Here is a 14,888-nt window from a genome sequence, read left to right as displayed (position 1 = left end):
AAGTAGCTAAGTAGTAACCGTCAAATGTCTCTGAGCAAAAAAGTGAAGTCTTAGTTATTGTTTTTTATTACAACAATGCGACTAATTCTCCGTGTACATATTTATATATATAAATTTAACTGCCAAACATTGTTCTACATTCAAATAATCGTTCTTTTTTTTATTTAAATTATTTTATACGTATATATTTTGACTTTAAGGTTATATTATGGACAATTCTCTTTTATTTTGTTTTAAACAGATATTTCAATATTGTACTAAATAAAAACAAAATTAATGTGTGTGTGTGTGTGTTGCATATGCTTTTTTCTTACAATTTTTTTTTATATAAATCACATATTTGGAATACGTCATTTGTAATTTCGTTTTTTTTTTGTCGTTTACTATAATTACATTCCATAAATATTATGGAACTAACACTAATATTTTTATTTATTCTTAAAAAATGGGTGTAATAATTAAATATATTTTTTGCATTGGTTTTTTATGAAGCATGTGTATATATCTTTTATTACATTAAATACGGCATTAAATCACGCTAAGGCCCCTGGCATTACCATTCTCGGCCTTGGGCATCTCCGCTTACGAAATAACTTTCACTCAATGCAATGAATATGGTTTAAATAATAAATAACATTATGAATTATTAACCTTAACAATAACTTTAATACAAAAATAAAGATCTTGCTCCAATTATATGCTTTGTAGTACGAATTGCGAGGCCCCTGAGCAATGTGGGGCCTATAATTTGCTTCATTGTTTTTAAGTTAACGATCGCTAACTCCACTAATTTTAGGATTGTTTGCTTATTTTTTTTTACTGCGAATATTTTTAGGCTATAAGTGTTTGTGTTAAACTTTCTATTGAATAAGTTTAACACACTTTTTTATTGTGTACTTTTTTGTTTTGTGTACGAGATTAAGTTTGATTTTTAATTAGTTTTTCTAGAAACATCGGCGTTCTAAGATTTATTGATATTTGTTTTTAAGTATGAATATATTAGTCGATACAAATAACAGTGTAGTTATTATTTCTATTGAAATAATTCGTATGTTAATTCTTCTGTATTGTTAATGCTTTAAAAAAGACAATAAAGTGTAGTTCCATAAATGTGTGTTTTATTTATATTGTTTATATCAGTGAATCTATTCTTGATCTATCCCTTTGCGAATTTGCTATTAGGCTATGATAAGACTGATAAAACTTGATTTATTTACAAGGTCATGTGATTTGGAATAAAATACTCTATGGGTCATTCGAGGCAGAATTTTATAATCTGTAGTTAATACCCTTAATTTATAAAGTGCTTTTTTTTAATGTATCGTTCAGAGTTTATATAGTAAAAACTGTACCGGAGTTTTTGAGACGTTTAGTAAGAAAACATCTCCTTCTGTGTCTTACGAGTAAAACAGAATAAAACAATTTTTAATCAGTAATTTGTTTATTTGTATTCGATGAATGGTATACTTATAAAAAGAAAATTAAACATTTGAACTGTAGCGCTGCTTACAGAGCTAAATATATCTAGAACATAAATTACATGTGTTAATTTACAGCATTGTTAGTGTATAATACATAAGGCACCGATATTTGAGTATAAAGTTTTCAGTTCTGAATCCATTGGCACCAGTCAAATAAGTTTTTTACACTGGCAAGAATTTTGTTTTTTTTTTTAAATAATGAATTCATTTAAAAATTATTATTAAAATTTTAAAATGCCAAATAGTATAAATCAGATTTAAAATAATAACATTACGTTGTCTTGAAATGACAATGGTGCCTAACTTAATTATAATCTTAAAAATTAGAGATGTATATTTTGCGTATGTGCTCTAAATAAAATTTGTTTGTTTAGAAGAAAAAAATCAAAAAAACAATAAACTTTAAATTATATGGATATTTGATTACAATAACTAATCAATATATTTGTATTTTAACACACACGCATCAACAACAAATCATTCGAGTGAATCTTAAACAAATGTAACTCCGTAGATTATTTTATTTAAATATATGACAGGTCACGCTATACAAAAGAAAGAGACAGAGTACCCTCTCGATATAGAGCATCGAAGTTAATAAACATTGGCTTTCTCGAGGAGCACGGAGGCGTCGCACATGGCCTTGGCGGTGGAGCGCACTAAGAACAGTAGGTGGAGCTGCTCGAACACGTTCAACTGCACTCTCGTTCGCACCAAGCCGTGTAACACCGTCGCCCTTTCCAAGTCGAGCCATCTTTGGAGGGAGAGTTCCCTTTCTTCGACCGGAACGCCCTGCACCACGTCCAAGGGACCCCAGAGCATGAATTCGAGTACCGATTTTGCGTGATTCAAGGAGACGGCTCTTTCTTCTTGTATTACTTCTTTTAAAAGTGGAGTTAGTTTCTCTCCGGGGAGGAGTGTTTCGATCGCTTTCAACGCGCATTTGCAGAGCGAGCTGAGGTCTTCGTCGGTGGATTTACTGCAGTTCATGTCGTCGGTCAATCTGTCGCAACAAAAGCATGTTATAGTTGTTACTTAAACTTTATTTTCCTTAAATAAAATAATTAGAGTTTGGTAACATTTTAAAATTATTTTAAAACTGTGCACACATTACTATGGTCATATTACATGAATAATTTTAGACTCCGTTCTGTAGATCCAGACAAAGTACCAGGTATATTAGGGACTTCACATACAATTATTTATCTCTGTACAATATAGATTAATAAAGTTACCCTTGTAGTATGCACAATCTGCCGTATGAATTGGTCTTGGGCGCCGACAGCGAGCTCAACCTGTCGTCCGGTGAGGGGAGGTTGGTGCCTCCATGGCTCCCAGTTTGAGTTTCCTTCAGCACGATGAAGGACGTGAGAGACTCGGGGATCTCCTCCACCCCCCTCGCTTGGAGACACTTGAGCCCGTTGATGAGTTGGAGCATTATGAATATGGACTCGTGGATCTGGTCGGTTTGGACGAGCTGGTGATCTTTAGTGCTGCCCTCTGCGGCGTGAAGGTGTTCGCCGTAGGAGCTTATGGTATCGACTTGTGCGTTTGCTAGCACGACGATCGTGGCTGAAATGCAATATTTGGATATAATATTATTTTGTCATATTTATATTCTTTTATTTTGATGCAAACATACGAATCATTAATGTTAAGTTTTAATACAAAAATATTTGTGTTAAATTTTGCTAACAATAACTACTATTAAAATTAAATAATCAAAAAGTTACAGTTACTTTTACACTCAATAAAGATGATCTCACTTTGATTTAAAAGTGCGAAAGCAAAACTATGCTGTATGTGCGTAAATAAATAAAATATATTTTGTGTGATTAATTGACGAATGGATAGAACTTGGTTTTGTGATTATTTAACGAAAGTCAGAAACTCTAACAAGTGCGGGTTTTTCAAATAAAACTAGAATTGACACAAAATATTTGACGAATTGACCAATAATTATTTCTAATCGTCACAAAAAAATCTCAACTAAATCGTAACTGAAGTAATCTGCTAATTTATAACGTTTACGATTCTAATTCGATCAAACTTCGAGCGAACCACAACTGGATTGCTGTGTTCGTAAAATGGCAACGATTACTTTTCGATTCGAAACAATTTGGTATTAGATTTGGTCGCCTGTGACACATGTCAGAAGAAATAATGATTTAGTTATATACAAAATCTTTGATTTCTGAGTAGTACTTGTAAGTAAAACTTCAAAGTGAAGATTTTAACGTACCATGATATATATCAAATGTGCGTTATTTCAAATTAAATGCACTATTATGGTAGTAACATAGCATTGTACTAGCTTATATTGAGAGAAGTCTATTTCAAGGATTGTTAGATGCTTAAGAATCAAAAGTCCAACCAACACATGCAGGTTTTCCCAAGATAATTTATTTCATCAAAATATATGCACGTTAAACTCAGTAGTGTTCTACCAAGCCAACTCTACTCTATTCCAATCGAAGACGAAGTTAAGATATATAAACTTAAATTTATATATTTCATCGATTTGTTTAGCTCTGCTATATTATATAGTTCTTAATATATAAAATTAATCTATCTTTAGATATCATAATTCATAAAATTACCTTGTACCAAATCATCCCCATCTTCCCCAAACTGTTGCAAAGGTACCAAGTCACAGAATTCCGTGATGGCGTTCAGACACAACGTCGATGGCTGTACCGACTGACATACCATTTGCGAAGCCATCTGCTCCTTGTACAGCATCAGAGTCACATTAACGGGTCCTTGGTTGGAGTTCCAACACGCAGGGTAAAAGAATCTCTTGCCCGCTTTTGTGAAGTTCTTATTTTGCTGGATTGTGAAATCGTTCCACCGCAAATTGGTACAAGCTTTCAGGCCTCGGAGCGATGATTGCATGGTCGCACTTTGTTGTACCTGAAATTGAAGAAACTCTGCTAATAAAATAAACTCGAATGATAATGTACGAAGAATTTAGCGAGCCAAATTGTGGTAAAAGATTTTGAAATGAAAGTTGATCCAAATATTCTTCAGTTAGGTACACTAAAGCATTTAGTACCTAAACTATTAAATAAATAATTACGTTCGTTTCAATAATTTAGAAACGCTTTCTCGTCAAAATCGAATTTAAAAGCGTTAAAATATAACAACGCTATATAAAAGTTAATTTAATAAAGTTAGGTTGGTCAAATTAATCTAGAGAACTGATTTGTTAAGTAAGCCCGAGGGCACGTTCGACTAAATTACCTGTTCTAAAACTTGCGCCAGCGCTTCGTGATTTGCGATAACGACCGCGCCGTAATTATCTTCAAGAGTCTTGTGAACGACGCTCCTCCCCTTCCTAACCCGCAATTTGTTCGTTGTATTCTTTGGAGTCATTTCACTTTGATAATCGTCATTCGCCGGACTGTCCATGTTATCGTTTGAACTGTAAAAACTGTATGGCGAATAAATCTCAGATTCTGTTTCGCTGCCACAGTACGGTAAAGATGAACGAAAACCGTTGGAGTATTTGGGGAATTCAGTCGTATCTTCAATCTTTCGTTCAGCGCGTTCTACTTCTCTCGTTTTAATCGCAGAGTCACACTCCGGCGAACTGGAGCGCGCGTGGTGAACGTATTCATAGTCGCTGTCACTGTTTTTGGCTGAATCACAATTTTCCTCGTCATATTTAGCTGTGTTGTAAACGTCGTCGTAGTTGTGTATCACTGTGTCGTTAGTAGCTTGAACAAGTTCCTGCGGTTCGTCTGATTCATCCTTATCGTCGTCTAAAGGTGACCGGCGTTTTACAAGTTCCAAGTGCGATTCTCGTTCTCTCATACTCGCTGTACGTTCGGGTTTTCTTGGCGCCAATGCTGATCTGATCTCTCCTGAAAACAATTTAACATAATCTAAAATTTATATATTTTCTTAACGATTAAATAGATCTTATGAAAGTATATTACAGCATTATAATAACAAAAACAATGGGGAAAATGTATATAAAATTACTGATAATATATTTTTAAAAAAAAATTAGGATTTTATTACCAAAATATATATAACTAAATATGTTTCATAGTATATATTAGTTTTTAAAGGTAATAAGTTGCCTACTAAAAAATGTATCAAATAAAAAACTGATAAACTCTTTATGATATATCTTTATACGTATAAGTATAGTCATGAAGCGTCCGTTAGTGTTCGTGCAACTATTTTAAAAAGAGGTTTAAATATATCTTACCTAAATTAGCATAAATGTTATCATCCTGTTTCGGAGTGGATGCCCAGGTTTGTTGTTTTTGTTTCTTTTGTAAAGCTATTGATTTTGGTGGCGGCGGTCTTGCAGGTTTTGGTACATTGGATACAGTTTTATAATCCTCGCTGGATATCCTGGGTGGGGGAGGAGGTTTATTCACAACCCTTGGTGGTGTATCATCCGTCGCAGAACTACTTCCGCTGTATATTGACGAAACGTCGTCATGACTCAGTCGGCGTAAGCTTTCCGAAATTTCACAATTCGATTTCACAACCTCAACAGTCGACCCGTTGATATCCAAAGGATGTATAATGACGAGCCGCGGTTTTGGTTTCGGGGTCAAATCATAAATCTCCTCGGTTTTTGGCGATAATTTCGTTACTGTTGCAACGCTTAGTTCTTTCTTATCCAAGTCCTTCGAAGATCCGATGCGAAGTAATTTTTTAATAGAGAATTTATATTTGCCCTTACGTTTTTCGTCTATGAGTAAATTATCGTGTGATAGTGAAATGTTCCTTCTCGGCGCTGGCTCTGGTGTATGCTCTGTTTTTTTCGTCTCATCATCCGAACTTCTTAATTTTGGCAACGAAGACATCACAGCCCTTTCTCGTTTTTCCATTTCTCTCACAACGGGAGAGTCAGATTTCATAAACCCGTTTGGATTTCTTTGGTACAGGCTACTAGAGTATTCCTCGGTAGGTGATAAGGGAGGCGTTGGTGCTTTACGTTTGCACAGGCTACTCAAGGACGTGTCACTATCTTGTTTTGTTAGCACTGGCTTAGCGTAATAAACAGAGTCTGACTTTTCTTCGATAGTCTCGCAATTTTGATCGCTCACATATTTAATAATATTTTCTTCCTCATCTTTTTTTGTTTGAACGTGCATAACAACTTGTTGCGTTGAGGTAACACTTTTTTTGCTTTGTTTAATGACTGGTTTGACAGGTAGCTTAGGTTTTTCTGGTGGGACCGGTTTACCTGGCATTATGTCAGTTATCATACCGTGCAAGAACGATGGGCGCGGGTCCATAGTCGGCATAGGACTATTAGGTAAAGCTGGGGCTTCACTTGTATCATCTGGATCTGCTCTGCCATCCGGTTCGCCTGCTAATTCGCGACTGGCTTCCGCGGAGAATACGGCTTCCGTTTGTTTAGGTATGATAGACGGCATGTCAATGATCGGACTTTGGAATGTTGAATAGCCACTAGCTTGTCCGTCCACTTTTCGTAGCTGATCGATCGGTGACATTTTTATATTTTTATCTTCATTATATACTTTAATTTTAACAGTTTCTTCTATTTTGTGTGATTCGGAGAAATGACCGCTATCATCATTGTCAGAATCTGTGCGTCCACTAAAACTTTCATCATCGGAAGTTAAAGAGTTATTTGCGGTTGAATTAAGTGTGCCAACGGCAGAGTCGACACTGCTATTCTCTATATTAATTTTACAAAATTTGAATTCTGATCGACTAAGATTTACTTTTGGTCTTTCTTGTTTCTTATTTAATGGCGACTTTCTAACAATACTGTTCTTTTTTGTTTCTGTCATTTCTTTTTTTTCACAGTCATCTTGCATACTTTGTTTAATTTTACCTTCAACAATAGATGGTTTGCTGCACTCTGTTTGAATTAAGTTAAGGTCATGTCCACCTATTCTATTTTGGTGCAGTGTTTCAGATATTTCTTCAAGTAACGATTTTTCTGTACATAATATGCCCTCAGACGACTTTGTACCTTCAGTTGTAATAATAGTTTCCGACTCTTTCATATAACTTGAAAGAATAATGTTAGTTTTGTATCCATTTGAAGATTCTTCAGATTGGTCAGCTAAATTTAAAACGGCGGGTTTGCGAGTGTGCGTTTTAACGTTAGGACTCTTATTTTCTTGACCGAATGGTGTAACCGAAACCATTAAAGTTTTCTTCTTACCATCAGAATCAGTTTGAACTTTGCCCAGTAACAATGAAGTGTAAGTCTTTGCAACGGAGTCTCCAAGTAAATTCGCTTTTACGGTGTTAAAATCAGTGTTAGATTTTGTTATTCTGTGAAGCTCTCTCTCTTCTTCTGTATCTGGGAAAGTGTCATCTTCGTCGTTCTCTTCTGAAACTTCGAATTCTTCTTCGTCGGACCAATCATCGCCTCCGTATCCAATGACACTGCTCACCTCTTCCGGGAAACGGACATTACGTTTACCCTTCTTCTTTGGATGTATCTTGAGAATACTGGGAGGTGTTTTCTTGAAGAAAGTGCTTCTATTTTGGAAAGGAGTCGCTAAATATTTACTGCTATCCGTAGATCGATCCTGCTTAGAGTGTTCTTCGCGTGACTTGAAACAGTTTGAGCAGAAATCTTTTTTCCACGCGTTCTGTACGAAGTTGTGGCATACCGGTGACATTTTGCTCTTCGTATAGCGTCTGTTGATTACATAACTGGCATTCTGTAAAAGAAAATAAAAATTGGTCAAAACTATTTATACACTTAATTTTATTTTAATTCTGTGTATATTTTAATTAAATTAAGATATAATGATATTATTATTATTTTTAATTTTTAATAAAAAATAAGTATTGTATATTATTATTCTATTTAAGAATATATAAATATATATATATATATATATACGTATATGTATTAGAAAGACTAAAATATATTTTCGCGACTTGCGTGTATTTCAATAAAATCTTACATAAATTGTTACTGTGTTAATGAAACTTAAATTTTTTTGGTGCAATTATTAACTAACAGCTATTGTTTTAAATTGAATTCGTTACCAACACGCAAGTCGCATCGTCTAAGGCGAATAACTGCAAGCAATCAAAGAAATTGATCAAGCTAACGGTATTTTGATGTATATGTTACTGTAAAAGCTCGAACTAAGGTAAATCTTAAGATATTCCAGTAAAACTTAATCTTTACCGACATGAGTTGGTAAATGTAAGTATTTACTATAAGGGGACGACTTTTTCGGACTTTTACCATTCCAACCTAACCTAACCTGACATGTAAATCCTAAGATTTACCAAGTGAATGATTGTAAAAGTTCGAATTCCAAAGTTTTATGGACATTTACCATTCATAATCGGTAAATCCTACGTTTTACTGGAAAATCTTAAGATTTACCGTAGTTCGAGTTTTTACAGTAACATATATGTATATTATAATCACTTTTGGTTAGTTAGCGGGAACTATTGATAATGTTTGATATATATTCTTATCACGGAAGCCGAGACGGACCATTTGTGGTACTATCAGTGGTGTTTAAACTCAGGTAAGAAACAATTAATTTTTATTTTTGTTTATAATTCATCTCGTGCTCAACGATGAAGGAAACAGTCGCGTGGATACCTATCTGCATGAGTATCATTTTAATAAAATTCACCCATTCATATTGGAGCAGCGTGGTGGAATAATCTCCAAAGGGCCTCATCCCTGCAGTAGGACATTTAGAGCAGGTTATCCTTATCACTAATAGTAATGAGTGTGTTTGTGTTGCTTTTACTCCATAACCGTATCTTTTCCACTGATTTAAAGAACCCAACGTCAATACACCGTTCTCGGGGTCAATTGCTTATACAATACAATAGCAAACTTGTTTAATTTGCCAATAAATATTTAAATTAAGTTCTAAAATAGATATATTGCGAGTTAGTAGCTTAAATATTTATATTTAAGAGAAATAAAGATTAACATTTGAGTTTATTGCCTTTCTTAGACGTAAATTTTTGTTTTTAATTTTACACTTGTAACTTCAATCGCGATTGTTTGAATGTGTTTACGATATTGATTAAATTAAGTGTAATTTCTTATTTTGTTCGAATGTGTGTTTCTGTTTTTTTTAAACATTATTAACCTTCAATTCCTGTCAAATGCGTCATATTAATATTACCTAATCTTCAAATGTGAAAATAATTCTGTCTGTCTGTTTGTAATGCTTTCACGCCAAACCATTGAACCGAATTTTATGATTTTTTATGAAATATGAACCAAGTTTAAACCCCAAAGAGGAACAAAGGCTTTTTTTTTTATACATAATACCTGTTATAAAGACCATCCCCAAAAACGCGAGCAAAGTCTACGGTGACAATTTTGTGACAAGGTTAGTAGCACAGTAGTCAAATAATCTAATTTCTAAAACAAATTACTTTTTAATTATTATAAACTAGATGAAAACCCGGCTTCGCTCGGGTAAAATAAATAAAACGATACGAATACGGTTTATCCTTTTTCATATAACATTTAACTTTTTCATAAACTATATTTGATTGATTGTAGATCTATAATTTACTGTGGATAAGTTACTATCGAGTCTATCGTACCCCTGCACGAAATTATTATTTGGAACACACTTTCTGAACGCACCCGTAAACGTCGAACATGGCCGCCCTTTGAACTGTCATGTCATTGAATTTTGTAATAGTAATATAGATTATAATTATATAAAACAAAAGAAAATCGAACTAACAAAAGAAATACATTTATTTCACGCGTATGAATAATTATGTACATAATTAAATCGCATGGACATACATATGTCCTCAACGCGTACCAACTTTCTCTGCTAGGCCACTGGTTTACTAATAAAATATTCAAACTGACGTTGTATGAGATAAGAGAAATTCATCTTGTTATTGCTAATTAGCAATTTTGTATTTTTTTATCTATATGTTAAAAAAACGTGTTTCATTGACGCTCTTTTCTCAATGCAGAATACTCAATGTAATTTGCTAGTAACTCAGCTAAAACAGTTTCTGATTAATATATATTTGATTAATATATATTTGTTTAAAATACCGCTTTAATTTTACTTCCAACAAACAGCTTCGTCGTCGAAACGAAATTTTTCGCAAATCCTCTATGAATATTATAGATTATTCAAGCGGTCTCAAAATGATATCGTCACTTCGATGTTTATTTGACTTTTTGGTGCGAATAGGGTTCACGTGCGCTTTTTTGTGTGGTTAATTTTAATGTTAGCAGTGTTTATATTTATTAATAAATCACTTTCCCGTTACTTTCAGTATTCTAATTAAAATAATAATAGTATATAAATAATAATATGATTTATAATTATTCGACAAATATGTCGAATAATTATAAATTTTCTTTTGAACTTTTCATCACCGCCGTGGACGAAATAAAGCACGTACAAGTGCTTATTAACTTTTACCCAGATATATTTTTACCATTCAAGAAATATTCATGCCCAATATTTATATTTAAATCACAATAAGTTACAAGTTTCTCAGCTTCGCCAACCTTATGTGTTACAGGAAAGCGTTAAACAAGCGTAAAAACGTAAACAAATATTTGACGGTTACTTTCTTATAGAAACACTGTTAGTTTAAGTGAGACCTGATGTTCTGAACATATCGATTACAATGGAAATACTATGTTGTTTATAGTTTAAAGAGATATTTTTTTATTAGGAAGCCAACGGTATAATGAACACCTCAGATAATTATAATACCAGTCCTCATCACCTCATGATATTATAATTCATATTTTTTTTATAGCTAACATAGATATGTTTAATATTTGGAAACTCGTGACATTTACAAATGATTGAAATACTTAAAATATATATATAGGAACTAAATTTAAAAAAAAACTGTGAATAAATATTCATAACAGATTCAATTTTAGATTTATTATATTCAAACTTTATCTCATTTTCCTTTTTTAAATCTATCTTCACATTATCGGTTAGAGCAATAGTTCTCATATTGCGTTTTTTATTAACACTAACGGAGGTCATTACATTGCAAATAACAGACAATTACGAAAGATGAGAACAAACATTACCGTAATATAACTATAGAATATAAAAATAAAGTAAGCTATGCATGATCCACTGTTCAGTTCAAATATAGAATCGTTTTTTTTTTTAATTTAGAAACGCCATTACGTATTCAACAAATAAAAAAAAAAACAAATATAATAATGACCAAAATGATTATTATAAACATAAAAATAACAGCGCTGATTTAATGGCGCGAGAGCAGATGGCCTTTATTTTCATTGACAATTTATATATATATATATATTTATTTTTATGCATTACAGTACAGCATGTCAGCTAATGGTCCACTTGATAAGTGGGCACCATCGCACATTGACGGACACTAAGGAAAATGCATTAAACCTTGCCTCTTGCAATAAGCCTCAAACCTTGGAAAGTACATTTTATGCCTTTGTACCGTAATACAGGCTCACTCTATGTACCTTCTAACCGGGTGCACGTACATGTATTAATAGCGCTGTAAACCTCAGCGTTGCTTTATAATGCCTAATCAAGTTATTATAATAAGTGTTACCTAGTAGCCTATGAAGTATAGGAAACAATTGTATAGAAAAAAAGTTAATTGCAACCAGTAATTAGATGTAGATTCCGTTGAGCACTAATTTTATTGACCACAGGATTCAGCTTTATCTCGCAACACTTCACCAACTAATGCTATTTTAATTTTATTGATTAAGAATTATGAGATGAACTGCAGCCAGTCGAGCACTTGAAACGAATAAATGTACGTACAAATTTAAACTGAAAATATATTTTTTAATTCCACAATCGCCAACCGATCACCAACTTGAATATCAAGCACTGTTGGCCAAACGTTGGCGAGCGTGGTCAAACGGTCTTTATTATTATATCCTTATATATACACAGGTGCTAAAGCTCTAGGCAATTGTATAGGTATTTGGGTCGTCACACCTGGGAACCGGTACGGTGAAATTGAGGCGTCACGAACCAACACTGAACACATGGCGATGGTGTGAGACCTACATTTATGAATAGATTTAAGTAGATCACGAATTGTTTGAATACAATGTCAATAAATTTACTGCGTTTTTATTTTGATTGGGTAACATTGTTGTTGGCGATAGTTGGATCAGCTGTTTCGCTGGTAATTATTATAATAGCGTTTACACAGAATTATGTCATTGTTATATATTGAACCGTGATGGTTTAGAAATTAAAACAAGATGTTAGACTAAACTAAATTGTCGTAAAACTCGTAGTAAAATTAGACGCACAATATATTTTATTATTTTAAAGTTATTAAAAGTTTTTTTATAATATTACCGCCCAAGAGTTAGCGTCTTAGGCTGTATAGCTGTTTGGAATACTTCCAACCGAAAACTTTAACTAAATCAATGATAAAACATTGTGAGGTCAAACTATACATATTATGTTAATATGACAATTTGAATAATATCTATTGGTAATTTTGAAACTAAATATTAAGGTGTAAATAGGTATATCGGTTTGAAGGTTTTTTTTTTTATAATTAATAAAGTAAATACATATAATCAGTAACAAGTACAACACTATTAAACGTAATACGAGTTTTAATCCATATACTAAAATAATTTAATTGTCTATTCTCTTTTACTGTCGCCAAAATTCAGTGTGTGTAAAATTTCACCTCAATCGGTTGTTTCGAAGTGTTTTAAGTTATGATACATAACATATGATGTTAAAAACCTTTTATAAGAGTACCAACCACTGAGTTTCTTGCCGGTTCTTTTCTGTGGAATCTACTTTCCGATGGTAGCTTTAAATTTAATTCTACACTGTAACGTGACTTTTTTTTAATATTTACATTGGTCATTTTAACACCAGACGGCACATATTTTTTCCTTACGTCATAAATTCTATGTCCAACCAAACAACTATCAAAAGATTTTATAATTGAATTTATTAAGAAATTATATAATCATTTCTCGAGTTCAATGGAGGTCAATAAGTCAAATCGTATAAGGAATACGACGTAGTATTTTCCATTGATTTTGATGAATGAGGTTAGTTTTGTATTTATTAACATCTCTCATTACATTGAAAGTCAAATTTAAGTTTCGAAATTATATAAACAAATTGTGACATAACGGAAGTTGAACGTGTACCCCTCGATTTTCTCGTCGAAAGTGTATTGACAATTGAGGTAAGCGTCCGAGCCATACAGCCAAAATGAAGGCAGAGTAAAAAGTTCTCACTCATAATATTTATTAAGACCTATACATAATATGTTAAAAATATCTTTTGTAATGATAAAATAATGTGAAATACAGAGATGTAATAGCGCTAAGCATCCTGGGTACAATGACAGCGCGCATACTAATGTTTAGTTAAATTCTACTTTTAGTTTTATTTTCATAAATTGTGTACGATACTAAATCGTATTTATATATAATAATAATAATATCTTATAAAATGTAAAATAATAACATGCAAAAGTAGATTAGTGAAACGAATTGTGAAGGGGTAATGTTCAGAAGAATAAATAAATAATTTATTTTAATAATCTAGTTCAGAATGATATCTACGATGTTTATATATAAAACGTGGAAATTTTGTAGACTTTGCCCCTCGCGGCTCTATTTGTACTATGATTAATTAGTACATCATAATTCGTTCCTTTAAGTTCCGAATAATATAAACAACTGATTCTATTACTTATTGTTTAGTTTTCTATGTTGTCTTGAGTCTGGGTGTTTGTGGTACCGTCGTTACTTCTGATGTTCCATAACACAACTGCTTTAGCTACTTACATTGGGATCAGAGTAATGTATGTTATGTTGTCCAATATTTATTTATTTATATTTGAAGGTATGTTCATAGTCAGGCATACACTACATATTTTGTTTTAATTAAAGTGCATCGGACACATCCAGGGGACAATTTTACTAAGTTATAACGATTACAATACGTTCCCGATACTATTTCGATCCAATTTCGACTTTTTTTTTTTCCTTCACAGAAATAATTCTCAGCTGAATCGTAATTAAGGACCAATACTACTATTTCTAATTTTACTAGTTTACAATGGTTGCAAGAGCCGAGATAGTCAAGTGGTTAGAACGCGTACATTTGAACCGATGATTCCGGGTTCAAATCCAGACAAGCACAACTGAATTTTCATGTGCTTAATTTGTGTTTATAATTCATCTCGTGCTCGGCGGTGAAGGAAAACATCATGCATGCGTCTAATTTCAACGAAATTCTGCCACATGTGTATCCACCAACCCGCATTTGAGCAGTGTGGTGGAATATGCTCCAAACCTTCTCCTCAAAAGGCGAAGAGGCCTTAGCCCAGCAGTAGGAAATTTACAGGCTGTTACTATATCTATAAATAATATTTAATGGAATCTATTCCGATCCCACTTAATAG

General features: G+C 32.9%; 1 protein-coding gene across 5 annotated transcripts in view; it reads right to left on the bottom strand.

The window, feature by feature from the left end:
• Positions 1-1,422: 1,422 nt before the first annotated feature.
• The window catches only part of LOC113396189 (uncharacterized), a 95,493-nt gene continuing 82,027 nt past the window's right edge, over positions 1,423-14,888 (bottom strand). For 4 of the 5 annotated variants that reach the window (XM_026634023.2, XM_026634025.2, XM_026634028.2 and 1 more), the window contains exons 2-6: positions 5,701-8,155; positions 4,725-5,347; positions 4,082-4,394; positions 2,717-3,053; positions 1,423-2,484 (exon numbers count right to left, since the gene is read on the bottom strand). In XM_026634023.2, coding sequence (XP_026489808.2) covers positions 2,076-2,484; positions 2,717-3,053; positions 4,082-4,394; positions 4,725-5,347; positions 5,701-8,155 — 4,137 coding nt within the window. In that variant the 3' untranslated portion in view covers positions 1,423-2,075. The remainder of the gene's footprint in view (positions 2,485-2,716; positions 3,054-4,081; positions 4,395-4,724; positions 5,348-5,700; positions 8,156-14,888) is intronic. The other variant, XM_026634024.2, reaches the window with a different exon arrangement.

Source organism: Vanessa tameamea, chromosome 11 (assembly GCF_037043105.1).
Source record: "Vanessa tameamea isolate UH-Manoa-2023 chromosome 11, ilVanTame1 primary haplotype, whole genome shotgun sequence".
NCBI lineage: Eukaryota > Metazoa > Arthropoda > Insecta > Lepidoptera > Nymphalidae > Vanessa > Vanessa tameamea.
This window is presented reverse-complemented; position numbering and strand designations above follow the sequence as displayed.